A 27,788-nucleotide genomic window follows, 5' to 3' on the forward strand; every position below is an offset into this window, starting at 1 on the left:
GAGTGGATCGCGCACTAGCCCAGGGTTTCATAACAGCACGTTGAGGATGAACCCCAGAGAGGCGTTGCTCGGAGCACCTCGTTTCACCCAAGTCACCAGACAGCATCTAACATACCTGCAGTTGTCCGAGACCCAGTGTCGCTGAAAATTACGCATGGCCAGGGAACTGGTTGGCCACATTTGCCACCGCCAGCGGGAATTGGCGCCATGGGGACTCGGAGGGCATCTACTGTCAGTGTCGCTGAGAGTGACTGAGCTGCTCAATATTTACATCAGTGGCTCCATCCAGGACTCCACAGCTGATCTCTGTGGGGTTTTGTAATCCTCCGCACTGAACTGCACCCGGCAGGGATGGATTGGGTGCACAGCCCAGTAAAATATCTTCGCTCCACCAGTTCTCACCTCTTCTACATCCCTAATATTAGTCACTCCACCACTGGTGGCTACATCTACTATTGTTTCGGCCTCCAGCTCTGGAATGCCCTCTCAACACTTCTCTACCTCACTTTCTTCCTTGAAGACACTACACAAAGCCTAACGCCTTGATCAAACTGACACAATGATCTCCTATGTGAAATGAAAAACGCTTATTGTCACGAGTAGGCTTCAATGAAGTTACTGTGAAAAGCCCCTAGTCGCCACATTCCGGTGCCTGTCCGGGGAGGCTGGTACGGGAATTGAACCAAGCGATTTAGCCCAGTGAGCTAAACCAGCCCCGACTGTGGCTTGGCCTTTGTTTTGATTAACAATGCTCCTGTGAAGCAACTTGAGATATTTCATTATGTTAAAGCTGCTGGTCAAATCCGTAAATATCAGTTGTTGGTAATTATCCCAGGCCTCAACTCTCAACTCAACTGATCTGATTACTGCAACTTCTTAAGGGTAACTTGTCTCTCTGTCAGGGTAAGCACGTGATATCATGGAGTTGGATGTGTTGCATCATAGTCCAGGTTGTCACGTCAAACAACTGGTATGAAGCAGGCGCAGAAGGTTTATAATCTATTTCAACAAGAGACAGTAAACTCTAAGGTCAAGATGCCATGGGATGGATACAATTGTCCCACCTTGCCTTATATTTAACTCCCTGCCACAGATAAAAAAAACACAATATCATATCAGCGTAGGTGCGTATTAGATTTGATTGATTGATATTTATTGTCAGTTAGCTGGGCCTGTTTATTTATTTATTTGAGCTCCAGGTAGAAAACAAATCCAGACTAAAATACAGAAATGTTATTCTGGTGATTTTCATTCAGGTAAAACTTGTCTCAACCCTCACGAGACCCATGGGGACAACGCAATAGTCCTGCTGAGGGATGGAGGCCTATTAGCTGGGGCTCATGAAACTATCACTTAAAGCCGGCCCGGATTGGGACTGGCATGTTCGGTAGTCCCGGCTGGGACCTATGTGCTGTGTGCCGTGTTGCGGCCTTTACATTTGCCTTCAGAATAAACCTGTGTTTATATCACCTTTCCGGGTCTCCTGAAGGTTTTGTACAATCTTTGTTCCTTGTTGTATTTACTACAGGAGGCATTCAGACCCTCCAGGTTCAAAAGGAGCTCAAAATGTTCCTGTGGTGAATGTAACTCCGTAATTCAGCTGCATTTGTAAGCGCAGTTGCGTTGCCCGACCACTAGGGGGAGTAGCGCTGGGAATGCTTAGGAGTTTGTACAGGGCTCCGCCCTTGACTCCGCCCACGACTCCTCCCCCTGGACTGCTGTAGAAATACCAATGCTCAGAGCCAGTCGTTCAGTTCATCGAGAGTTCAACGCGGAACAGGCTGGCTCTGTTGTAAGTAGATTAAAACCACTGTTCATATCTTAAAGCGCGTGTCTAGTGAATTGATGGTCCCATCAGTTCCAAGGGTGAGTTTCCAGAGAATGACCAAACCATGTTGAAAAACTAGAATTATCCAAACTGGAGACCTATCTGTCTGAGTGGGATTTCACACGGACCTCTGCTTTTCAGTGAGGAATCAATGTCTAACACCCTCATGTCAGTGAACAGCTGTGAAACTGAAACACGGGGCACAATCTTCCGGCCTCGTTACGCTGTCGCTCGAGCGAGACGAGGCCTGTGTATAGCGGGAGGCCAAGATCTGTGCCAGGCACTAAACAGTTTGTGATGCAGCCGGCCCGCTCCCAAAGGTGAAATCGGGATCTCGCCGGAGCGTGGCAAAAAACCAATTATCACCACTTTCCATAAAATCAACCAGAGCGACCCCATAATCCACAGGCCTCCCGCCATTCATCGGCCTCCCCAGCAAGTGGTCACTCTGTCACCGATTAGTTCTCCTCTTGAAAAATGTGAACCTGGCAGAAGGACTTCTGTGGGGAGCCGAGGAGATGAGCAGCAACCTTTGCTCACAGGGAAAGAGACTGGGTGTACTGGGCTTGCCAACCCAGTGCTCGGCGAGGGGGTAGGGGACTCTGCAAGGATGGGCCGCCATGGGAGGGGGGAGGGGAGTCCCTAGGAGGGCAACTGGGGGGGGCATATGCCCATGGCACCACCATGCCAACCCCTTGATCCCAACTCCATTCCGCGGGCAACCCTGTCCGCCTGCCCCGCCAATCACCCATAACCTCCATCGACTGCTGAGGACTCTGGCTGAGCGGCTAAAGGCTATCGTTAGTAAAGAATTGGCACTCGTGGTTCAGTCAGCACTTGATGCATCCCCAGTGGATTCCTGTGGGTAGGTGGGCCATGAAGCCATCCTCCCCGTGTCTGCGTGGGTTTCCTCCGGGTGCTCCGGTTTCCTCCCACAAGTCCAAAGATGTGCAGGTTAGGTGGATTGGCCATGATAAATTGCCCTTAGTGTCCAAAATTGCCCTTAGTGTTGGGTGGGGTTACTGGGTTATGGGGATAGGGTGGAGGTGTTGACCTTGGGTAGGGTGCTCTTTCCAAGAGCAGGTGCAGACTCGATGGGCCGAGTGGCCTCCTTCTGCACTGTAAAAAAAAAATTCTATGAAGCATGAGGGAGTCATTGCCTAGCATTCCGATCGCACCTTGGTGACTGCACACTGCACCTGAGTATTGTGGAAGGTAACATTACACACACAACAGCCAACGTCCGATCACCCAGGGGGATGGGACACAGCTCTGGGGACATGATCACGGCCGGAGGGTAGGTGGGTGCCACAGGGTAGGGGGGATGCCTGGAGCGATGGGCAAAGTATATGAGTGCAGCCCGTATTGCGAAGGAAAGTGACAGAGGCATCGTAATGGCTGTGCACAAAGTTGTTTAATGTGCTGTGCAATACCCCATGCCGATAATGCCCCCCCCCCGCAACCTCCGTAGCCCCCAACCCTACCCCCTACCTAACCCCCACCCCCACCTTCTTCCTGCCCTGCTGTCCAGTCCTCATGGTCATACTGTTGGAGCTGATGGCTGCTGCCACCTTGTCCCAGGCCATACTGGCTGCCGTGTGGCTCACCTTCCCCCCTCCCCCCCCCCCACCCCCCCCGGAGTGAAAAGGACATCCTTTCCGCTTTCCACCGCCTCCAGGAACCTCCGCAAGTCAGTATCCCCGAATCATGGGGGCCGGTCTCCATGGAGCCATTATTGCAAGCTGCCTGGGATTGTTCATAACTCATAGAATCATAGAATCTACAGTGCAGAAGGAGGCCATTCGGCCCATCAAGTCTGCACCGGCACCTGGAAAGAGCACCCTACCTAAGGTTAACACCTCCACCCTATCTCCATAACCCAGTAACCCCACCCAACACTAAGGGCAATTTTGGACACTAAGGGCAATTTATCATGTCCAATCCACCTAACCTGCACATCTTTGGACTGTGGGAGGAAACCAGAGCACCCGGAGGAAACCCACGCACACACGGGGAGAACGTGCAGACTCCGCACAGACAGTGACCCAAGCCGGGAATCGAACCTGGGACCCTGGAGCTGTGAAGCAATTGTGCTAACCACTATGATACCGTGCTGCCCTAAAATCAACTCGAAACGTTAGCTCTTTTCTCTCTCTACAGATGCTGTCAGACCTGCTGAGATGTTCCAGCATTTTCTCTTTTGTTTCAGATTCCAGCATCCTCAGTAATTTGCTTTTATCCCAATGCAGCAAGACCTGGACAATATCCAGGTTTCAGCTTACAAGTGGCAATGAACATTCATGCAACAAGTTGCAGGCAATGACTAACTCCAACAAGAGAAACTCCCACCTCTTGACATTCAATGGCATTATCATTACTGAATCTCCCATTACCAACATCCTGGGGATTACTATTGACCAGAAATTGAACTGGACGAGCCATATAAATACTGTGGCCACAAGAGCAGGTCAGAAGCTCTGAATTCCGCAACACATAACTCACCTCCTGACTCCCCAAAGCATGTCCACCATTCAAAAGGCACAAGTCAGGAGTGTGATAGAATAATCTCCCCACTTGCAGCTCCAAGAACACTCAAGCTGAACACCATCCAGGACAAAGCTGCCAGTTTGATTGCTCCCCCTTCCAAGGGGCCTGTTGGCTGAACAGCTGGTTCGTGATGCAGAACGCAGCCAACAGCACAGATTCAATTCTCGCCCCGCCTTCTCCACCTTGCCCCTCTGAGGTGTGGTGACCCTCAGGTTAAATCACTACCAGTCAGCTCCCCCCCCCCCCCCCCACCTTCAAAGAGGAAAGCAGCCTATGGTCCTCTGGGACTGTGGCAACATTTACATTTACCCACTCCATAATCATTCGCTCCCACAGCTTCCCCCCCCCCCTCCAGCGAAAACAACCCAAGCCTATCCAACCTCTCTTTGTAACTTAAATGTTCCATCCCATAATCAAAGGCCCCTCCCACCTCGGTTATTCTCTCTTCCAACCTCTTATTTCCACGCGTTTTCTCTACTGAGTAGTACTACGCTCTGTACGCTTCACCCAATGTCCGTGTCTATGTATTTACAGTGTGTATTTGAAATGAAAATGAAAATTGCTTATTGTCACGAGTAGGCTTCAAATGAAGTTACTGTGAAAAGCCCCTAGTCGCCACATTCCGGCGCCTGTTCGGGGAGGCTGTTACGGGAATCGAACCGTGCTGCTGGCCTGCTTGGTCTGCTTTCAAAGCCAGCGATTTAGCTGTGTGCTAAACAGCCCCTTTATCGCATATTTATCGTATGTCCTACATTTTACATGTATAGAATGATCCGTCTGGACTGTACACAGAACAATACTTTTCACTTTAACTCGGTACACGTGGCAATAAATCCAAATCTAAATCCCAGGCGACAGTTTGATCATTTGGAATCTGTAGTAAGAGTTTTGTCCATCTACAAAACTGGAAGAATCGCTGAATTGGAGACCCAGAGGTCTGTCAGGTTGGGATTCCACACTCACCATTACTCTTCAACTGGGAATGTTCCGACTTGAAATCAGCATCTGGCACCTTCACTTCACTGAAGTGCTGTGAAACTGAAATGGAAACAAGGTATTGACTCACGCGTCAGTATAGACTGGATTTGGCTCCCCCGGCACTGATGGAGAAAAATCACTTTGTGAGGCCGGCATTCGCGTTCCTCGCTCAAACTTAATTTCTGTTCCATCCCCTTATCCAGTGGGATTGTTACAGGTTACCACCTTCCAATTCCACCTTTGGAAATGACAGCATGGTGCCAGGCCCAGGGAAAGCATCCAATTTCACTCACTTCCAATGTAGCAAAATGGATAGAAAACCAGCCATTGGGCTTCTTTGGTTTACTAGGTGTTACTCAAATTGGAGAAGGGTTAGACGTGGTCGCCCAGGGGGGTCAGAGCTTTTCTTCTAGGTTTGGTCGGTTTTGAGTTCGGCAACGAGCACAACTCCACAATGACCGAAGACACGAAAGGAAGATTTTCGCAAAGAGCGAAGAAGAATGTGCAGGGTAGGTGGATTGGCCATGCTAAGTTGCTCCTTGCTGTCCTATGATGTGCAGATTAGGTTGGGTTACGGGGTAGGGCAGGGCAAGTGGGCCTTGCCCGGATGCTCTTCCAGAGGATATCTTTCAGACTCAATGAGCCGAATGAACTCCTTCTCCTCGAGAAAGATTCAATGATTCGAGAGAGATTCAAGAGGGGCTGGTTTAGCACACTGGGCTAAATCAGTAGCTTTTAAAGCAGACCAAGGCAGGCCAGCAGCACGGTTCAATTCCCGTACCAGCCTCCCCGAACAGGCGCCGGAATGTGGCGACTAGGGGCTTTTCACAGAAACTTCATTTGAAGCCTACTCGTGCCAATAAGCCATTTTCATTTCATTGATTCGTGCCAACTACCTTCAACATCGACCCACGAACAGACAGGAAACTGAAACAGGACTAAGACTTTGAACAAGAACACTGAGAGTTGACTGAAGGGGAAACTCGTGCTCTTTCCCTAAACATAGAACATACAGTGCCGAAGGAGGCTATTCAGCCCATCGAGTCTGTACCGACCCACTTAAGCATTCACTTCCACCCTTTCCCTGTAACCCATCCTTTTTGGTCATTAAGGGCAATTTAGCATGGCCAATCCACCTAACTTGCACGTCTTTGGACTGTGGGAGGAATCCGGAGCACCCGGAGGAAACCTACTCACACACGGGGAGACCGTGCAGACTCCGCACAGAGAGTGACCCAGCGGGGAATCGAACCTGGGACGCTGGCGCTGTGAAGCCACAGTGCTATCCACTGTGCTGCCCCTTTTTTTGTGTTTAATATTTAACACCTAACTCAAAAAAGGGCAGCACAGTAGCATTGTGGGTAGCACAATCGCTTCACAGCTCCAGGGACCCAGGTTCGATTCCGGCTTGGGTCACTGTCTGTGCGGAGTCTGCACATCCTCGCCGTGTCTGCGTGGGATTCCTCCGGGTGCTCCGATTTCCTCCCACAGTCCAAAGATGCGCAGGTTAGATGGATTGGACACGATAAATTGCCCTTAGTGGCCAAAATTGCCCTTAGTGTTGGGTGGGGTTGCTGGGTTATGGGGATGGGGTGGAGGTGTTAGCCTTGGGTAGGGTGCTCTTTCCAAGATCCGGTGCAGACTCGATGGGCCGCATGGCCTCCTTCCGCACTGTAAATTCTATGAAACTATGAAATACTAAATTTCATCCAGGCTTAATCAGGAATATTCCAGTTCCTCACTGGAGAGTCACTGAACTCAGTTAATTGAGGAAACTAGCTTAAACTTGGGAGGAGGTCCCCCCCCTTGGAGGGTTGCGGGGCGAGCCGAATTCACAACCCGTTTAGTTCCACAGTTGAAAATATCAGAAAACTTACAGAGTATAACCACAGTGCTTAGAATGACGACAGACAGCAGGATGGAGAGACCTGGGAGAACGAAGATGATGAAAGGTGACCATTTTCCTCGGACAGGGTCAGCTGATTTCCCATCTCGGTCTGTAAAGTTTAAGAGAGAGCATCACAGGAATCTGCCCGGTGAAAAACAATCCCAGACTTTTATCAATTCGGACTTGGAGAAGAGGCAAATTTCCCAAGCGCTCCTGCCAGCAGGACATTCCGGATCCACCAAAGTTGGCCCCTTTCAGGGAGGCCACGCGTTGATTTTGGTGAACAGCTCACAGCGTCTTCCGCAGTGAGGCACTCTCAATAACGACACGAAAGTTAGGTCAGTAATCAAAGGCTTTAATAAGCAGCGAACAATGGCAGCCTCCATGAGAAGTGTGCTCGCAAAATGGAGTCTCATCTTAAGTACTGTTTCCCAGGGGGCGTAGCCAGAGGCGGAGTCCCCCAGGGTTCCAAGTCTCTTAAAGGGGCCAATGTATTCCGATCATCACAAGCCTCTTAAAGGGGCAATGTATTCCGATCATTGCAAGTCTCTTAAAGGGGCAATGTATTCTGATCATCACAAGCCTCTTAAAGGGGCAAGGTATTCCGATCATCACACGCAGGAAAAGCTGAGTGTTGATATTCACACTGGTATTAGTAAAACTAAACACCGTTGCGCTCTTCAAACTCTTATCTCTTCGATTCAAGGTGATCGTTAACAGTAGGTCAAAGATCTAAACAGGGCGGGATATTGGAATATCGCAAGTTATGGACCGTTACAAACAACAGCTGCTTTATTTAGCTAAACTGGAAGCAATGTACTGCAGAGGCTGTAAATCTGAAATAGAAATGGAACATGCTAGGTACATTGAGCATGACTGGCAGCATTTGTGGAGAATGGAACAGTTAACGGGCGCAATTTCCCAATCTCTCCTGCCCCAAGGCCAAAATTCACACCCAAGATCAATGGACCTATTAATGGTCCGCTGGATTTTCCACCCCGTGCAGATGGGTCTGTAAAATTCACGCCATTGATTCGATTCGGTACGACTATACTTCAGAGTTAAACAGAGGGAAAGATGTATATAATTATCTTTATTGTCACAAGTAGGCTTTATTATCTTCATTGTCACATTAACACTGCAATGAAGTTACTGTGAAAAGCCCCTAGTCGCCACACTCCGGCGCCTGTTCGGGTACGCAGAGGGAGAATTCAGAATGTCCAATTCACCTAACAGCACGGCTTTCAGGACTGGAACCTGGAGCACCCGGAGGAAACCCACGCAGACAGGGGGAGAAAGTGCAGATTCCGCACAGACAGTGACCCAAGTCCGGAATCGACCCTGGGACCCCCACCGAGCTGTGAAGCAGCAGTGCTAACCACTTGCTACCGTGCCGCCCAATGTGATGGATTTTCTGTGGTTTAAAAGGGGGTGAAAGGGGAACAAAGTAGAAGGTCAGGGATAGGTGGGAGCGAGGAGAGATTGGACAAAGATGTATCGGGCATAAGACTGTGAAAGGAAAACAAGAACATTCATATGACCATAGCAGACCATCTTCCCATTAGGCAATTTATAGCCTTCTGGACTCAACATTGAGTTCAACAACTTCAGGCTGTGAAATCTATCCTCCATCTTGAGTTTTTCTTTAAAATCCATTTTTTTCCTCAACCCAACTGTCACCCCCACCAACCCTGCTTTGTCACTTGTTCTTAAATTTTCCTTTCACAGAGAACAGTCCGTTGTTCTGCTATTAACACATACTTCTACCTGACTTTTATGCCACTATCAGCATCTCAACAAAGAACAAAGAAAATTACAGCACAGGATCAGGCCCTTCGGCCCTCCCAGCCTGCGCCAATCCAGATCCTTTATCTAAACCTGTCTCCTATTTTCCAAGGTCTACTTCCCTCTGTTCCCGCCCGTTCATATATCTGTCTAGTATCTTAAATGATGCTATCGTGCCCGCCTCTACCACCTCCGCTGGTAAAGCGTTCCAGGCACCCACCACCCTCTGCGTAAAAAAACTTTCCACGCACATCTCCCTTAAACTTTCCCCCTCTCACCTTGAAATCGTGACCCCTTGTAATTGACAACCCCACTCTTGGGAAAAGCTTGTTGCTATCCACCCTGTCCATACCTCTCATAATTTTGTAGACCTCAATCAGGTCCCCCCCAACCTCCGTCTTTCCAACAAAAACAATCCTAATCTACTCAATCTTTCTTCATAGCTAGCACCCTCCATACCAGGCAACATCCTGGTGAACCTCCTCTGCACCCTCTCTAAAGCATCCCCATCCTTCGGGTAATGTGGCGACCAGAACTGCACGCAGTATTCCAACTGTGGCCGAACGAAAGTCCGATACAACTGTAACATGACCTGCCGACTCTTGTACTCAATACCCCATCCGATGAAGGCAAGCATGCTGTCTGCCTTCTTGACCACTCTATCAACCTGCGTTGCCACCTTCAGGGTACAATAGACCTGAACTCCCAGATCTCTCTGTACATCAATTTTCCCCAGGACTCTTCCATTGACCGTATAGTCCGCTCTTGAATTTGATCTTCCAAAACGCATCACCTCGCATTTGCGTGGATTGAACTCCATCTGCCATTCCTCTGCCCAACTCTCCAATCTATCTATATTTTGCTGTATTCTCTGCCAGTCCTCCTCGCTATCTGCAACTCTTAATATCATCTGCAAACTTGCTAATCAGACCACCTATACCTTCCTCCAGGTCATTTATGTATATCACAAACAACAGTGGTCCAAGCACGGATCCCTGTGGAACACCACTAGTCACCTTTCTCCATTTTGAGACACTCCCTTCCACCACTACTCTCTGTCTCCTGTTGCCCAGCCAGTTCTTTATCCATCTAGCTAGTACACCCTGAACCCCATACGACTTCACTTTTTCCATCAACCTGCCATGGGAAACTTTATCAAACTTATCTCCTTTCATCCTGAACACGACAATTAACACTCCCTCCGTCTTGTGCCCTATATATCTTTTCAATCTCTCCTAGCTCCCACCTATCCCTGACTTTCTAATTTGTTCCACCTGCTCAATCCTCTAACAGTGTAAAATCCCTCCGATTCTCCGTCTTTAACTCCGAAGAAGAGTCAAATGGCATGGAAACGCTAACTCTGTTTCTCTCTCCGTGGGTACTGCCCCCAGCATTTTCATGTTTTAGTTCACTTTTCAGCTCGAAAATCCATCTCTTCTGAAGAAGTGGAGTATTCTGACCATGTTGTCTCTCAAATAATGAGAAATTGCGATGTCATTCTTCTGAAGGTTAATAAATTCTAGTTAATTATCTCAAAGTGTATATTTTGTACAGTAAGGATGAAACCACTGGTGCGTACCTGGTTTTAACTCTTCCTGCTCTCCTCTGTCGCTCGTTTGTTGATCACGGTGTAACTCACTGGAATTTTGATAATCATTTAGCTCCATGTTCTCGCCTGGAAGTACTGACTGTCTTTGAAGAATATATGAGAGGAAATAAGAGAAATTTGGCTCTGTACCTCAGCCTGTTCCTCTTGCTGGTCTCTCAGTGTTTTTCTCAGAACCTACAGTGATGGATTGTGTCGGCTCGATATCAAGATGTTCTACTTCTGTTCCTTAATGATGGATTTAACTGGAAATGCTCGGAACTGAAGAACATGAGAGAGGTCAGTCGTGCAATCCTGCCTTTAATGTGACTGCACACCAATGGCTTTTCAGACAAATCTCTCATGAGTGGGCGCTGTCCACAATGTTCTGGGTTGCGGTTTGGGTGCAGTAAGCCGTGTAGACGAAGAGAACTATTGAGTTCCCAGTTCAGGATAACAGACGCCACAAACCTCAGCAAATTCTCAAGTTCCTTATTTGTAAGGCCAAGGGATAGTGGCATTTGTATCCAATTTTGTTAAACACACTTCCACTTTGCGAGGCATTTAACTTTATAACTCTGCAATCCTCTAATTCGTGTCTCACACCTGAACCAACCAGGAGTGTGGAGACTTATTCCAATGAGTTTGTGCAAGTTGCCCTGCAAATCACTCACCGCCCTGACTTGGAAATATATCGGGCGCTCCTTCACTGTCGCTGGGTCAAAATCCTGGAACTCCCTCCCTAACAGCACAGTGGGTATACCTACACCACATGGACTGCAACGGTTTAGGAAGGCGACTCACAACCATTTGTCAGGGACAATTAGGGATAGGCAATAAATGCTAGGCCTAACCAGCGACTCCTACGGGGCTGGTTTAGCTCACTGGGCTAAATAGCTGGCTTTTAAAGCAGACCCAGGCAGGCCAGCAGCGCGGGTTCAATTCCCGTACCAGCCTCCTCGAACAGGCGCCGGAATGCGGCGACTAGGGGCTTTTCACAGTAAATTCATTTGAAGCTTACTTGTGACAATAAGCCATTTTCATTTCATTTCATGTCACACCCCGTAAATTAATTTTTAAAAGTTCTATTGAGTGTGTACATGTATTCCGTTGAGTATGTACCCCTAAATCATTGAGTGCGCGTTCCAGTTTTATTGCGTGCTTACTACAGCTTTTAGACATATTAACACACTAAGTAGCTCGACACATTGACATAAAATGGCTGAAATAATTCACAGCAAGGAACTCCAATGCTGAGGGTCCATCAACCACGATTAAGCAGCCACTGCTGTTGGCAAACAGGAAGCCTTTACCTCGCTAAGGAAAGACCAGGATATTCGCCATTCTTCAACACAATAAGCCTCAGGAAGGAAGGTGAATAGAATAGATGAGATTAAAATATGGGACGCTTCAAGTATTGTGATGCCCAAAAGACCATGAACTGTTGAACTGAAATTCAAACCACCAGCTACAAGCTGAAAAGATGACACATCAAGATTTCACACTGAAAAAGTGTTCTGCCGTGACTAATAACAATATAATATTATTAAAAGTGGCTAAAATACACTATTGATCAAACAAACGCCATTTTGAGGTGCAGGTAACTTGTACTTTGAATTCCAGAGTGACCAGTTTTTTGTTACTTATCATTCTCTTCAGAACTAAAAGTCTCAGGCAAATAATTCCCAGCTGCTCCAGCTTCCAATGCAGTGCCTCCTTTGTATTTTCCCAGCTAGGTAACTTCTAATCCCAGTACTATCTGTCTGTGAAAGATATTTCATCCTCTAACTCCAAGCGGTGGAAATTTCCAGCCTCGTTTTAATTCCTCACGGCATAGGTCTTCAAACTAAGTGTTCCACATGGCAAACAACAGAATTCACATTTTCTCTGCTGATGATGCAGGCCGACGTAATTTGATCTATTGCTTGCTCCCTTCCTCTCAGTCGGCCGCAGACTACTCAAGAAAAACTGCATCCCAGCACATCATTGATATTCATGGATTTATAGGGAAACATGTAACCTGATCTCAAAATGGTTTCGTCTACTCTCTGTCCCCATCAGAACAGGATATGCATTGGCTTTTATATCTAAGTAGAAATGCTAATCAGTTATCTCTGATCACAACTCTACTTTCGCCTTAGAAGAAAAGGGATATTTTACAACTCCACCGTGTACAGCTTAATAGCTATAATATAGTTCTCTTACTTCGGGAGATTTCCGTTCATGGTGTACCCAGCATATGCTGGCATTGGTTCCAAGGCCAAATACCTCACACCTCCCTCACAATGAAACAATCTAAGTCTCTTTTGGCCTGCAACAATTCCTGCCAAGCAGACTCCAGCACAGGTCACATGACTCCATTTAGTAATCTTACCTCAAAAGCTACAGTGCCAAAACATAAATATAATATAAAGCAAAATATATAGGCTGGGATTTTTCACTCCCTTCCACACTGGGTGGGTTCAGGGACAGGAGGGTAAAGTATTGTGAGGAGTGCAAAATTGTGTTTCATATGACCCAATTGTCCCCTCACCTCATCAGTGATGGGCTGTGTTTCCTTATGTTCAATATCAGGAATATTATAATAAATTAACATATCATTATGTTAATGTTAATTAACATACCAGCCTCCCCGGACAGGCGCCGGAATGTGGCGACTAGGGGCTTTTCACAGTAACTTCATTGAAGCCTACTCGTGACAATAAGCGATTTTCATTTCATTTCATTTCATTATCAGGCCCTTAAGCCGGAATTATCGCCTCATATCAAAACATCCATCCACGCTGGCATAATGGCAGAATGGCAGGAAGTACGACTGGTGTCCAATTGTGTGAACCTGGTGAACAGTACTTCCGCGGAGCTCAGGTGAGTGCAGCACTCAGGGGGAGTGGGTCATGCCAGGGTACTGGCAACAAGCTGGCACCCCGGCACTATCCAGGTAGTGTCAGTTTGATGCAAGGGTAGTGCCAGGGGGGTTGGGGCATGCCAAGTTTGTGCCAGGAGGGGTGCCGGGGACATACCTGGGTGAAGTGGTGTGCCCGCTGTGTGCGGGGACTAACTTTAGAAAAGGTGCCCCAGATCGTGGAGGGAGCTGCCATTGCCGTTGGCAGCTTAAACACCACTTTTCCCGCCCAACATCTACCTTTGCAGATATTTACAGGGAGAATCCCAGCCATAGTCCGAAAATATAATAATCGTACGAACCTCACGATTGCACCATGTTTGTGAGACGAAAACGAATAGCGTATATAACAATTGCCAAGTTAGATTAGTCATGGGCGGGAAATTGCAGAAGGAAAATAGCAGAAGCCTGCTCGTAAAAGTGGAACGTGCCCTTATGAAACACAAGAAAAGGAACCCGTTGTAGCTGTGGTTTTGTGCTGGAACTAAGTGTGAGGTTAGCCAGGTAACATGTGTTGTTTACTTAACGTATGATCTGTAGACTCCTGTAGCTGGTGCTTCATTCCTGAGACTAAGTGTGGATGCCTCGGCAAGATTCGTGAGCTTCTAAGATAGCAAAACTATTGCCACACTTGGGCCAGCCCACTAACTGTTAAGGGGCTAGCACCGGCACCATGTGGAACACAACTGATTCCAATGTGACCAGATTTGGGACCGACACTCAGGGGGCTGACAAGCTACAGCTGCGTATACACACGTCACTCCCATACACACCATCCCAGCCAACAAGATGGCAGCAACATGCGTGGCCCTGAGATTCACCGATGTGGAACTGGAGACCCTGCTGGACACAGTGCAGGACAGGTGGGCCACCGTGGACCCCCAGGGTGGGAAGGAGGCTGCCAGCTGCTGTTCACCAGGCCAGCGGGCACGCGGCAGAGGTCGTCAACGACGTGGACAACACCGTTCCGGACTGGCCAGTCGTGCTCGAAAACAACTGTGTGAACTTTTGAGGGCAGCCAGGGTGAGTAGGCAGCAGTGTGCCCCAAGCACCAACCCCCGTCATACACACCCGTATCCCCATCCACCCTCCCCACACCTGGAGGATGGCTGAACCCCACCCTGCACCTCATGCCGGTACCCATGCCGGCCGCCATGGCCGGGTGGTCTCGCCAATGAAGCCAGGATCGACCCACCCCCTGGGCTGCATGCACCGGATTATCTAACATGTTCATTTTCATGTTACCCCCTCTCCCCCAGGAGAAGGCCGTGCACAACCGCCGGGAGCGGGAGAAGACTGGAGCGGGATTGTTGGACATGCGGCCCCCTCACTGCAGCAGAACAGGGGGGCACTGGACGCGGTCGGTGGGCCCAGGAAGGGGCGGAGATCGCATTGGGCAAGGAAAAGAGACCCCACTGAGTTGCAGTTCCCCGTGGCATGTGCCACCCCCTATCCCCTCTCCACCATCACACTCAGTCCAGCCCCACAGCCACACCGCCCCTTCTTCATCACCACCGCTACACTCCATCCCCACACATCCCCCCCCCCCCCCCCCCACCATCCCCCACTCCCTCCCGGGCGACGATGCAATCATGCGTCTTGTTTTGTGTCTTGCAGGAGCCGCTGATGATGGCTGCAGTCCCTTCTGGTGCCCCCCGTCCCCAACCCCAGCCACAACCGGAACACCGTGTGATGACGATAAGACCGACACGGAAGGGAGCCCACCTCCCGCATCCCCGAGCTTGTGTCCGGGGATGACACTGAATTCCCATCTCAGCTGCTTCCAACGCCTTCCCAAAATCCCAGAGAAACTCAGTTGGGCACTTCAGCGAAGAGGCTCCTGGGACACCAGCCGGCACAGCAGGTGGAGGTAGGAACGTTCGAGAGGGGGAAGGGGCAGACGGTCTGAGGGCAGGCTGACCCCACGGACTAGCGGCTGTCCAGACGGGTTTTGGGCTTCTGGAACCGATGGGCCCGTTCCGTGGAGATGCAGCCGCAGAGCCAGGGACCACATGATCATTTGCTGGTGAGGCGGTTAAATAGGAGGTTGCTCCCGCTAATTGTAAAGAGATTGGGCTTAAGTGGTGATTATTGGTTACTCAAGATCCTCGGCTGGATTCACCGACACTGTTGTGAAAGCTGTGGTGATTTACACCAGGAGAACTGGCATCAAAAGGCCACAGAATCCCAGCTTTGCTGGGGGCTAGCAGGGAGCCAGCTCCAGCTGCCGATATGGCTTCCTGCACTTATGGGTCAGAGGCCCGCGCACGGCACCGGCCCGCAGCAGCGGGCCCTTAAGCCCGTACTCCATGGCGGACCCAGCCTGCGGACATGGACCAGCAAAGTAGTGCCCCGCATCGGCCGCTCGCGTGTCCCGGATTGCCCGCCCACATTGTCCCGAGCCCCGAATGAGGCTCCCCCTGGCCACCGATCGGCCCTCCCCCGACTGTGGCGACCCTGGATTGAGTACGCAGCCGCTTTGCGACGCTTTCACAAACGGCTGGGACCATGAGAGTCCCACGGCGTCGGGAGTCCGGCTGGTCAGGGACGGAGCATCGCGGTGCGGGCCTCAGTCAATGGCCTGAAGCAGTGGATACTCGGCCTGGCGTACGCCACGAGTACGCCGATTTTCATGGGGCGGAGAATTTATAAACTGCTCCAAAACGGATTCCCCGCCCCATCGCCGAATGCGGAGAATCCAGCCTCCTGATTTTGACAAAGGGAGCAGCTGGTTAGATCACAAACAGATCGGAACCGGCGCGCTTCTCGATTTTGGCCTGTCCCACGATTTAACAGACTCATCGTGCTCTCACTTAAGCACAACCTGGCCACTAATTTGCTTCCAAGGATAGAGATTTTAAATTTTTGTAAATGGAACTGCAAAGAGATTATCAATTTAAAGGTTGCAGTTAAAAGCAGATGTTGAGGAAAGTCTCGGAGAAGTAACCCTTCCTAGTTAGAACATAGAACATAGAACGATACAGCGCAGTACAGGCCCTTCGGCCGACGATGTTGCAATGACATGGAAAAAACTAAAGGCCATCTAACCTACACTATGCCATTATCATCCATATGCTTATCCAATAAACTTTTAAATGCCCTCAATGTTGGCGAGTTCACTACTGTTGCAGGTAGGGCATTCCACGGCCTCACCACTCTTTGCGTAAAAAACCCACCTCTGACCTCTGTCCTATATCTATTACCCCTCAATTTAAGGCTATGTCCCCTCGTGCTAGCCACCTCCATCCGCGGGAGAAGGCTCTCGCTGTCCACCCTATCTAACCCTCTGATCATTTTGTATGCCTCTATTAAGTCACCTCTTAACCTTCTTCTCTCTAACGAAAACAACCTCAAGTCCATCAGCCTTTCCTCATAAGATTTTCCCTCCATACCAGGCAACATCCTGGTAAATCTCCTCTGCACCCGTTCCAAAGCTTCCACGTCCTTCCTATAATGAGGCGACCAGAACTGTGCGCAATACTCCAAATGCAGCCGTACCAGAGTTTTGTACAGCTGCAACATGACCTCATGGCTCCGGAACTCAATCCCTCTACCAATAAAGGCCAACACACCATAGGCCTTCTTCACAACCCTATCAACCTGGGTGGCAACTTTCAGGGATCTATGTACAAGGACACCGAGATCCCTCTGCTCATCCACACTGCTAAGAATTTTACCATTAGCCAAATATTCTGCATTCCTGTTATTCTTTCCAAAGTGAATCACCTCACACTTCTCTACATTAAACTCCATTTGCCACCTCTCAGCCCAGCTCTGCAGCTTATCTATGTCCCTCTGTAACCTGCAACATCCTTCCACACTGTCTACAACTCCACCGACTTTAGTGTCGTCTGCAAATTTACTCACCCAACCTTCAGTGCCCTCCTCTAGGTCATTTATAAAAATGACAAACAGCAACGGCCCCAGAACAGATCCTTGTGGTACGCCACTTGTAACTGAACTCCATTCTGAACATTTGCCATCAACCACCACCCTCTGTCTTCTTTCAACTAGCCAATTTCTGATCCACATCTCTAAATCACCCTCAATCCCCAGCCTCCGTATTTTCTGCAATAGACGACTGTGGGGAACCTTATCAAACACTTTACTGAAATCCATATACACCACATCAACTGCCCTACCCTCGTCTACCTGTTCAGTCACATTCTCAAAGAACTCGATAAGGTTTGTGAGGCATGACCTACCCTTCACAAAACCATGCTGACTATCCCTAATCATATTATTCCTATCTAGATGATTATAAATCGTATCTCTTATAATCCTCTCCAAGACCTTACCCACAACAGACGTGAGGCTCACCGGCCTATAGTTACCGGGGTTATCTCTACTCCCCTTCTTGAACAAAGGGACCACATTTGCTATCCTCCAGTCCTCTGGCACTATTCCTGTAGCCAATGATGACATAAAAATCAAAGCCAAAGGCTCAGCAATCTCTTCCCTGGCTTCCCAGAGAATCCTAGGATAAATCCCATCAGGCCCCGGGGACTTATCTATTTTCACCTTGTCCAGAATTGCCAACAACTTCTTCCCTACGCACCTCAATGCCATCCATTCTAATAGCCTGGGTCTCAGCATTTTCCTCCACAACATTATCTTTTTCCTGAGTGAATACTGACGAAAAGTATTCATTTAGTATCTCGCTAGTGTTTAAACATATTCAAGAACTGCCAAGGTTTGATGAGAAAGATGTAGATGTTTTTAAATCTAATTTGAGAAAATAGATGAATAATTGAAGTGGCCAAAAACCACGTGGCTATCGTTGGTTCAAACAGGTAGGTAGGCAGAGGTGGTGAAGCATTTGCATCATTTTCAGATTATGATCAGGTGAAAAAAGCCATTTTAAGTGCATATCATAGAATCCCTACAGTGCAGAAGGAGGCCAAAGTTAAAGATTTGCCTGTGAACAGGATAGGAGCAGTTTAGAACATATAGAACATAGAACAGTACAGCACAGAACAGGCCCTTCGGCCCTCGATGTTGTGCCGAGCAATGATCACCCTACTCAAACCCACGTATCCACCCTATACCCGTAACCCAACAATCCCCCCCTTAACCTTACTTTTTTTTAGGACAGTATGGGCAATTTAGCATGCCCAATCCACCTAACCTGCACATCTTTGGACTGTGGGAGGAAACCGGAGCACCCGGAGGAAACCCACGCACACACGGGGAGGACGTGCAGACTCCGCACAGACAGTGACCCAGCCGGGAATCGAACCTGGGACCCTGGAGTTGTGAAGCATTTATGCTAACCACCATGCTACCATGCTGCCCCACTGTTTAACCTGCCAGCCCTTCTCAAGGGCTGGCAGGTTAAACAGTAGAGACAGGTGTGCAAGCTGGTTCATGAAGAATATCTTTCCCAAAGCAGGATATCTAAGACATCTTTATTAAGCAAGTACTCCTGGTTCTGCCAATAGTATTTAAAATTGGATTGCGACCAGAGATGGGTGTTGTTTGAGTAGACATAAAGATAGCAGTTAGGATTTAGTGTGTCATTGTACAGTTAGTCATTGTTTAACTGGTAATTGTCTGAATGGTATTAAAGTTAATAATAGTGTTAGTAATGTTTATTTCAAAGTACTCCCCTATTTGTGTGTGAAATCACTGCTGGAGCAAAGTATCCTTTCCTTATAATGTAACAAATTAAATTAAATATTGGAGCTTCTGTCCGGTATTCTAGCAACTGTTGGGGTCTGTTCTGGGATCAAATATGTGCTTTAGGGAAAGAAATCTGTCTTTCTTACTCGGTCTGGCCTACATGCGATACCAGTATATTCTAGTACGTTTCATTTAACTAATACAACGGTACTCTCCCTCATCGGACCCTTGATTTTGACACGATTTCTGATATTTTCTTTGCGTCTTCTGCTATGAAGACAGGCACAAAATATTCCTTTAATCACCTGTTAGTTCCTTATTCCCAATTAACATTTTCCTGTCTCTGCCTGTAAGGGACCCAGTTTATTTTTTCGCCAATCTCTTCCATTTTGTATATTTGTCCAAATTCTTCTAATCTGCAGCATCATTGACATGACCGTTGTAGCATTTTTCTCTGATGCGTCCATCGTTGTCTATTGCCATTCTTAAACTTTCTGACACAGTGGGATGTCCCACCAAGGGTGGGGACAGGGGCTAAGGAGAGTTGAAAATATCGACACCCGGGGAAAGTTTGTAATTCGATCCCACCCGCGTCCTGATTCGCGCTAATTAAGGTGGTTGACGTACTCGTTAAGATTCTGAAGTTTGCTATTTCTGATACTGCAGGTTGTGCTTCAGGGACTGGGGCTGTGAATTGACCCAAAATCTAACAACTGTTTAGATTTACTAGATTTAATTACTTACAATTTTTCTGACTTCCAGTGATGGTCCAGGCAGGCAAGGAATGCCGAAAGGTATTACTTCTGGCTTCGCTCATCACAATAAGATTCTGTTTAACATTCAGCTGTTAACATGGCTTACTAATTAATAACTCGGGGATTCCATTATCAGATTTGGTATTTTATTAATATGGAAGCTTGGCATTTTTACATTTACTTTCGGGTCAGGAGATTTTGAAGAGAAATGCAGCACAGAACGGGCCCTTCGGCCCACGATGTTGTGCCGAACTTTTGTCCTAGGTTAATCATAGATTATCATAGAATTCTGGACACTAAGGGCAATTTAGCATGGCCAATCCACCCAACCTGCACATCTTTGGACTGTGGGAGGAAACCGGAGCACCCGGAGGAAACCCACGCACACATGGGGAGGATGTGCAGACTCCACACAGACAGGGACCCAGCCGGGAATCGAACGTGGGACCCTGGAGCTGTGAAGCAATTGTGTTATCCACAATGCTACCGTGCTGCCCTTAAGGACAAATTAATCTACACTCCATTATTCTACCCTAATCCATGTACCTATCCAATAGCCGCTTGAAGGTCCCTAATGTTTCCGACTCAACTACTTCCACAGGCAGTGCTTTCCATGCCCCCACTACTCTCTGGGTAAAGAACCTACCTCTGACATCCCCCTATATCTTCCACCATTCACCTTAAATTTATGTCTCCTTGTAATGGTTTGTTCCAACCGGGGAAAAAGTCTCTGACTGTCTACTCTACCTATTCCCCTGATCATCTTATCAACCTCTATCAAGTTGCCCCTCATCCTTCTCTGTTCTAATGAGAAAAGGCTTAGCACCCTCAACCCTTCCTCGTGAGACCTACTCTCCATTCCAGGCAACATCCTGGTAAATTTCCTTTGCACCTTTTCCAAAGCTTCCACATCCTTCCTAAAATGAGGTGACCAGAACTGCACACAGTACTCCAAATGTGGCCTGACCAAGGTTTTGTACAGCTGCATCATCACCTCACGGCTCTTAAACTCAATCCCTTTGCTAATGAACGCGAGCACACCATAGGCCTTCATAGCTTTATCCACTTGAGTGGCAACTTTCAAAGATCTATGAACATAGACCCCAAGATCTCTCTGCTCCTCCACATTGACAAGAGCCCTACCGTTAACCCTGTATTCCGCATTCATATTTGTCCTTCCAAAATGGACAACCTCACACTTGTCAGGGTTAAACTCCATCTGCCGCTTCTCAGCCCACCTCTGCATCCTGTCAAAGTCTCATTGCAGCTGACAACAGCCCCCCTCACTATCCACAACTCCACCAATCTTCGTATCACCTGCAAATTAACTAACCCACCCTTCAACTCCCTCATCCAAGTCATTACTGAAAATCACAAACAGCAGAGGACCCAGAACTGATCCCTGCGGTACGCCACTGATAACTGGGCTCCAGGCTAAATATTTGCCATCCACCACCACTCTCTGACTTCTATTGGTCAGCCAGTTTGTTATCCAACTGGCCAAATGTCCCACTATCCCATGCCTCCTTACTTTCTGCATAAGCCTATCGTGGGGAACCTTATCAAATGCCTCACTAAAATCCATGTACACTACATCCACTGCTTTACCTTCATCCACATGCTTGGTCACCTCCTCAAAGAAGTTAATAAAACTTGTAAGGCAAGACCTACCCCTCACAAATCCATGCTGGCTATCCCTAATCAAGCAGTGTCTTTCCAGATGCTCAGAAATCCTATCCCTCAGTACCCTTTCCATTACTTTGCCTACCACCAAAGTAAGATTAACTGGCCTGTAATTCCCAGGTTTATTCCTAGTCCCTTTTTTGAACAGGGGCACGACATTTGCCACTCTCCAACCCCCTGGTACCACCCCTGTTGACAGTGAGGACGAAAAGATCATTGCCAACGGCTCTGCAATTTCATTTCTTGCTTCCCATAGAATCCTTGGATATATCCCGTCAGGCCCGGGGGACTTGTCTATCCTCAAGTTTTTCAAAACACCCAACATATCTTCCTTCCTAACAATTATCTCCTTGAGCTTATCAGTCTGTTTCACACTGTCTTCTCCAAAAATATGGCCCCTCTCGTTTGTAAATATTGAAGAAAAGTATTCATTCAAGACCTCTCCTATCTCTTCAGTCTCAATACACAATCTCCCGCTCCTGACCTTGATCGGACCTACCCTCGCTCTAGTCATTCTCATATTTCTCACATATGTGTAAGAGGCCTTGGGGTTTTTTTTATCCTACCCGCCAAAGATTTTTCATGCCCTCTCTTAGCTCTCCTAATCCCCTTCTTCAGTTCCCTCCTGGCTATCTTGTATCCCTCCAGCGCCCTGTCTGAACCTTGTTTCCTCAGCCTTACATAAGCCTCCTTCTTCCTATTAACAAGACATTCAACCTCTCTTGTCAACCATAGTTCCCTCACTTGACCATCTCTTCCCTGCCTGACAGGGACATACATATCAAAGACACGTAGTACCTGTTCCTTGAACAAGTTCCACATTTCACTTGTGTCCTTCCCTGATGACCTATGTTCCCAACTTATGCAATTCAATTCATGTCTGACAGCATCGTATTTACCCTTCCCCAATTGTTAACCTTGCCCTGTTGCTCACACCTATCCCTCTCCATTACTAAAGTGAAAGTCACAGAATTGTACTCACTACCTCCAAAATGCTCGCCAACTAACAAATCTATCACCTGCCCTGGTTCATTACCAAGTACTAAACCCAATATGGCCTCCCCTCTGGTTGGACAATCTACATACTGTGTTAGAAAAGCTTCCTGGACACACTGCACAAACGCTACCCCATCCAAACTATTTGATCTAAAGAGTTTCCACTCAATGGCTGGGAAGTTGAAGTCACCCATGACTACTACCCTGTGACTTCTGCAACTTTCCAAAATCTGTTTCCCAATCTGTTCCTCCACATCTCTGCTGCTATTGGGGGGCCTATAGAAACCCCCCAACAAGGTGACTGCTCCTTTCCTATTTCTGACGTCAACCCATATTACCTCAGTAGGCAGATCCCCCTCGAACTGCCTTTCTGCAGCTGTTATACTATCTCTAATTAACAATGCCACCCCCCCCCCCACCTCTTTTACCATCCTCCCTAATCTTGTTGAAACATCTATCGCCAGGAACCTCCAACAACCATTTCTCCCCCTCTTCTATCCAAGTTTCCGTGATGGCCACCACATCGTAGTCCCAAGTACCGTCCAAGTGGAAGTTTTCCACTTCCGTGGACTGACCCATATGAACCGTCTCGACCCGACCCGACCCGGGAGGACTCGAACAGCGGCCTTACCTCAGCCTGGAAACAAATACAAATATGCTCACCACTCACTGTCTCTACGTTCACTAAGCCAACCCAATCACGAAAGATAACATTTTAATCCATGGCTTCTCAATTTATTATGGGCCAAGGTTTAAAAACATTTTGTTGAATTTGGCTTGGATGAGCACAAGAGCCTTCACTTGAGGTGTGATTCAACAGTCTTCCTAGACAACTTGATTAAAATAATCTTTAGTCTAAGAACTTAGTTAACATTTATATAAACACACAGCAAGAATTTGAATCAATTACAAACATAAAGACATCCCACAGCGACAGTAACCTATGTATAACACTTAATGAATTTCCCCTTAACTGTTCCAATTCAAAAACAAAATCCCATAAACCAAAAACCCCTTTCCAAGGCCGTGGCCTAGTACTCTGCATTCTCACTTGACTATGACTGTGGGGAAGCTGTTTTCAATCTGTTACTGCGTGTTCTTAGACTTTTGTATCTTCTATATATAACATGTAATGAATCCCCCTTAACTGTTCCAATTCAAAAACAAAATCCCAGGAACTTAAAACCCCTTTTCAAGGGCATGGCCAGTACTCTGCATTCTCACTTGACTAAGACTGGCTTTCCCTGAGATTCTGACCCCATGTCACCAGCAGGTTTCAACCCTTCCGGAAAGTGTAGCCATCTGGGATGGCCACTTCCAAAATACAAACTGGACATTTGCAAAGACTATAGGGAACTATGGACAATGCTAAGAAAGCAGGCAGGCACAGAGCCTGGATGCATATTGGAGAAACAGCTCCCAGACGATACTGAAACTGTAGGTTCATTAGCATATTGATGGCCCATCTCCGGGAACAAAGGGAGATACTCAAGTAACCGATCTGGCTCCAGACCTCGCGGCGCTAGTTCCCCAAACTGAAAGCATAAAAAAAGCAAGGCTAACGGCCACCGAGGACACGCCCAGCCATCAGGGCATCCATCCCTTTATTGGTCAAGATCAACACGAGTGATCAAGATACGGCCCAATTTATTGGAGCCAAGATCAAGGCCCGTTCAACAGTGTGCGAAGCCCCTTCGGGTATACGAAGAAGGCCCCAAGAGAGAAAAGCTCTCTTGGAATTAGCTCTCAAAGCAGAGAGACCTGTCCACCAGAAGCAAGTAAGTCCAAGGTCAACGCTTGCTACCAGACCGAAGGCCTTAGCTGTTCTCCTTCACCAATTAAACCCCAGCAGCCTCAGATCCGAACAATGGCCATTGTTCCTCTGACTGAGTGGGTGCCCAAAGCTAAGTATAGGCTTTAGCAGTAGTGATAGTTTAGTCTGTAGTATTTCGTGCATGGGTAGATATTGCTGTGTGTGTAAATAAATAGTATTGACTTTGAACTAACTAACTGGTGTATCGGCTCTTTGAACAGTATCCGGGTTTGAACCTTTCGGCGGTATCGAAAGGTACCTGGCGACTCTAAAGCAAACATAATTAGAATTAAGGAAGTCGACCATATTGACCGCCAGCAACATTTACTGGCGACCTCTGATGGAATTCGACCTAGAAGTGGCCTAGTCACTCCAAGAGAACCCAAATTTGAATTGGAATCCAATTGGAAACAGAAAAACCACAAGTGTAAGAACGATACTGATCAAACCTCTAAGATTCGGAAGTGTGTTGTTGCATGCGTATGAACAGGGATATAAGATAAACCTGAGAGATTTTGTTGCGTAAAACAGTCGGGAGTTTTGTTGGCCGGAAATTAGCGTAAGCCATACCCGTGTTTACATCACCACTTTATCACCTCCTGTTCCAAATTCGGTAGAGATCACAGAGATAGAGAAAGATGGCAATGATGGCAATGGAACGCCTTACAAACCCCCAAGAATTCGAGGTCGCAGTGACCAGTAGAGTAGGACAGTGTCCCGTATGGGAAGAAGAGATTAGGAAATATTTCAAAGGGAAAGGATGGCCCCTTTGGAGCGAATTCTGCGCCAATGACGAAACAGGTCCCCAAAGTATAGGGCATACTTGGTGGGAGAAGCTGACAGAGATCCATAAGAAGAGCTTAGGGAAAGTGCGCAAGCCGATGGCAATCGGGTCCTGCTTGGCACAATTACGAGGCACAGAGGAGGTCGTGAGGACGCTCCGTAGAGAGATTGAGGAGAGAGAGACAAGAGTAGTGAAGGAGATGTGAGTGGATATGAGAGAGAGAACAAGGAACTGAGAGAGCAGTTAGCGGCGAGGGACAAGGATATGGAGGATGCCAAGCGGGCACAGGAGTCTTGGCTCGCCCATTTGAGCAGCTTTCAGTCCCAATATGACAAAGCCTACCAAGAGACGTAGCGCCCGGTCTTGGTAAAACAGGAAACCGAACAACAGGTCGAGCAGTTACAAGAACAGTGTAACGATTTAAAAGCAGCCCTACGAGCACTCCACACTTCCACGACGGAACAAAGGCAGAGCTCGGTCGATCATGCAAAGTGCCGGAAGCAAATTGCAGAATTGCAATCTCTGCTTCCTGTTCAGAATGGGTTTCAGAGCACATTTGGACCCCAGTTAGACCAGGAAAACGGCCCCGATTGGCAGGAGTTAAATGAGTCTGCCCATAGATATGTACATGGAGCATGTACACAGGACAAACCCCAGAAACGAAAAGCACCCCAACCCCCGACTGCACAAGCGGAACACACCCCTATGAACCCTGTAACCACACAGTGCAGGGTCGCAGCAGAAGGAAACACAGATTTCCTATACACTACCCCGTTAACCGTCACCCAATTAAGAGATGCGAATGATAAGATAACACCGTTCCTACCCACATCGGACCCCCACCAGTTCTTTGCCACAGTAAAACAGCAGGCGACCATGTATGGCCTGGATGAAAAGGAGCAAGTGAAGCTCACAGTTTTAAGCCTCGACCCTTCAGTTGTAGCAGCCCTTCCTGACCCACAGAATGTAGGAGGAGGCACACTCCAAGAAATGCACACAGCGATCCTAGATGCGATCGGCTATAACAAAGGAGACCCCGTAGAAGGCCTAAACAAGTGTCGGCAAAAGAAGATAGAGCACCCCACAGCGTCTGTTGGACGCTTGTGGATACATTTTACTGCAGCATTCGGAGAGTTAGCACACGCCCATTTGTCCCCAGATAGTATGGCCAAATGGACCCGCATCCTAGTCTCTCATGCGACAGAAGTAGGACAGAGAGCTTGCGCAAATTACGACCCCTCAGATGAGACCCACAACGAGAAATGGGTTTTGAAAAGATTGTCCCGCGCTTGGGAACAGTCCATCCAAGGCAAAACCGCATTTGCTAAAGCAGAGGAAGAGCAGGCAGACATGCATCCAGTTAGGACGCACCAGAACCCTGCATCGGTAAAGGAGGGCAGGAACGGCCCACAGCAACCAAAATCCCAGGAGTGTTATAATTGTGGACATTTAGGACACTTTGCACGAGAGTGCAATGCACCCCAGAAGCAGCAGAGAAACCAACAGGCAGGCACCCTAAATAAGAATAGGGCAAAGCCAATCCACAGTATTAGCTCCCTTCTGAGAACACAGATATGAACGGCACCCACAGACGGTGTTCGGGCTCCCCAACTTGGGTCTGCGACCCTTTTTGGGACAAGTCCGGGAGATCAGTAGTGGCAGCCACGGTCCGGGGACACCCCGTGGAATTTCTTTGGTCCCGTACCACGATAAATTCCTCAACAATGTTTCAGCGAGACACATGGACCACCACGGACACCATTACTCTCAGTGGTTTTACAGGGCACTTGCAGCAGGGATGCATCACAGCCCCTGTAGCCATTCAGATAGGGAACATTAAAATGAAACACCCAGTAGTTCTGGTCGATCTACCCCAGACAGCAGAACACATCTTAGGGATGACGTTTATGAGCTCCCACAACCTCTCATTCGATCCAGTGAATAAATGTGTGCGGAGAATGGCAAAGGCAGCACGAGCCCCCGCCACACTCACAGTTGGAGAGTATGAAAATAGAATTAGCGCAGTAGGAGACTTCTGGTTCGACCCTCGAGCCATTAGTCAGGAAAAACAAGTTAGGGAAGTCCTGCAGCGACACACAGCAGCATTTGCACAGCCGAAACACGACTGTGGCAAGATCGCTGGCTTGGTGAATATTACAGGTCCCGACCCCAGACCCCAAAAGCAGTACGGTTTTCCCCAAGAAGCAGAGAGAGAAATCTCAAAAGTGATACAGAGTCTGCTTGATCAAGGCGTACTCCGATCTGTAGCCTCCACGAATAACGCACCAATTTGGCCCTTCAGGAAACCCGATGGATCATGGCGACTGACCATTGATTACCGGGAACTGAACAAAGTAACCCCAGTAGCAGCCCCCACCGTAGCCACGAGTCCTGAGACCATACTCGAACAGGGACTACAGTCAAATTTTTTCGGTTTTGGACATTAGCAACGGCTTTTGGTCCATTCCATTGGATAAAGTGTGCCAATATAAATTTGCATTCACATTCCAGGGACAACAATATACGTGGACGTGCCTTCCACAAGACTTCCACAACTCCCCCTCCATTTTCCACTGACAGCAGGCAAATGGATTAGCAAAATTTCCCCGGCCCGATTGTCTG

General features: G+C 48.0%; 1 protein-coding gene across 1 annotated transcript in view; it reads right to left on the minus strand.

Annotated features, from left to right (window-relative positions):
* The window catches only part of LOC119957251 (CD209 antigen-like protein C), a 35,644-nt gene extending 24,840 nt beyond the window's left edge, over positions 1-10,804 (minus strand). The window contains exons 1-3 of the mRNA XM_038785097.1: positions 10,606-10,804; positions 7,231-7,350; positions 5,339-5,413 (exon numbers count right to left, since the gene is read on the minus strand). Of these exons, the coding sequence (XP_038641025.1) occupies positions 5,339-5,413; positions 7,231-7,350; positions 10,606-10,693 (283 nt within the window). The 5' untranslated portion in view covers positions 10,694-10,804. The remainder of the gene's footprint in view (positions 1-5,338; positions 5,414-7,230; positions 7,351-10,605) is intronic.
* Between the last annotated feature and the right edge of the window lie 16,984 nt (positions 10,805-27,788).

This window comes from Scyliorhinus canicula, chromosome 25, assembly GCF_902713615.1.
Source record: "Scyliorhinus canicula chromosome 25, sScyCan1.1, whole genome shotgun sequence".
Taxonomy (NCBI): domain Eukaryota; kingdom Metazoa; phylum Chordata; class Chondrichthyes; order Carcharhiniformes; family Scyliorhinidae; genus Scyliorhinus; species Scyliorhinus canicula.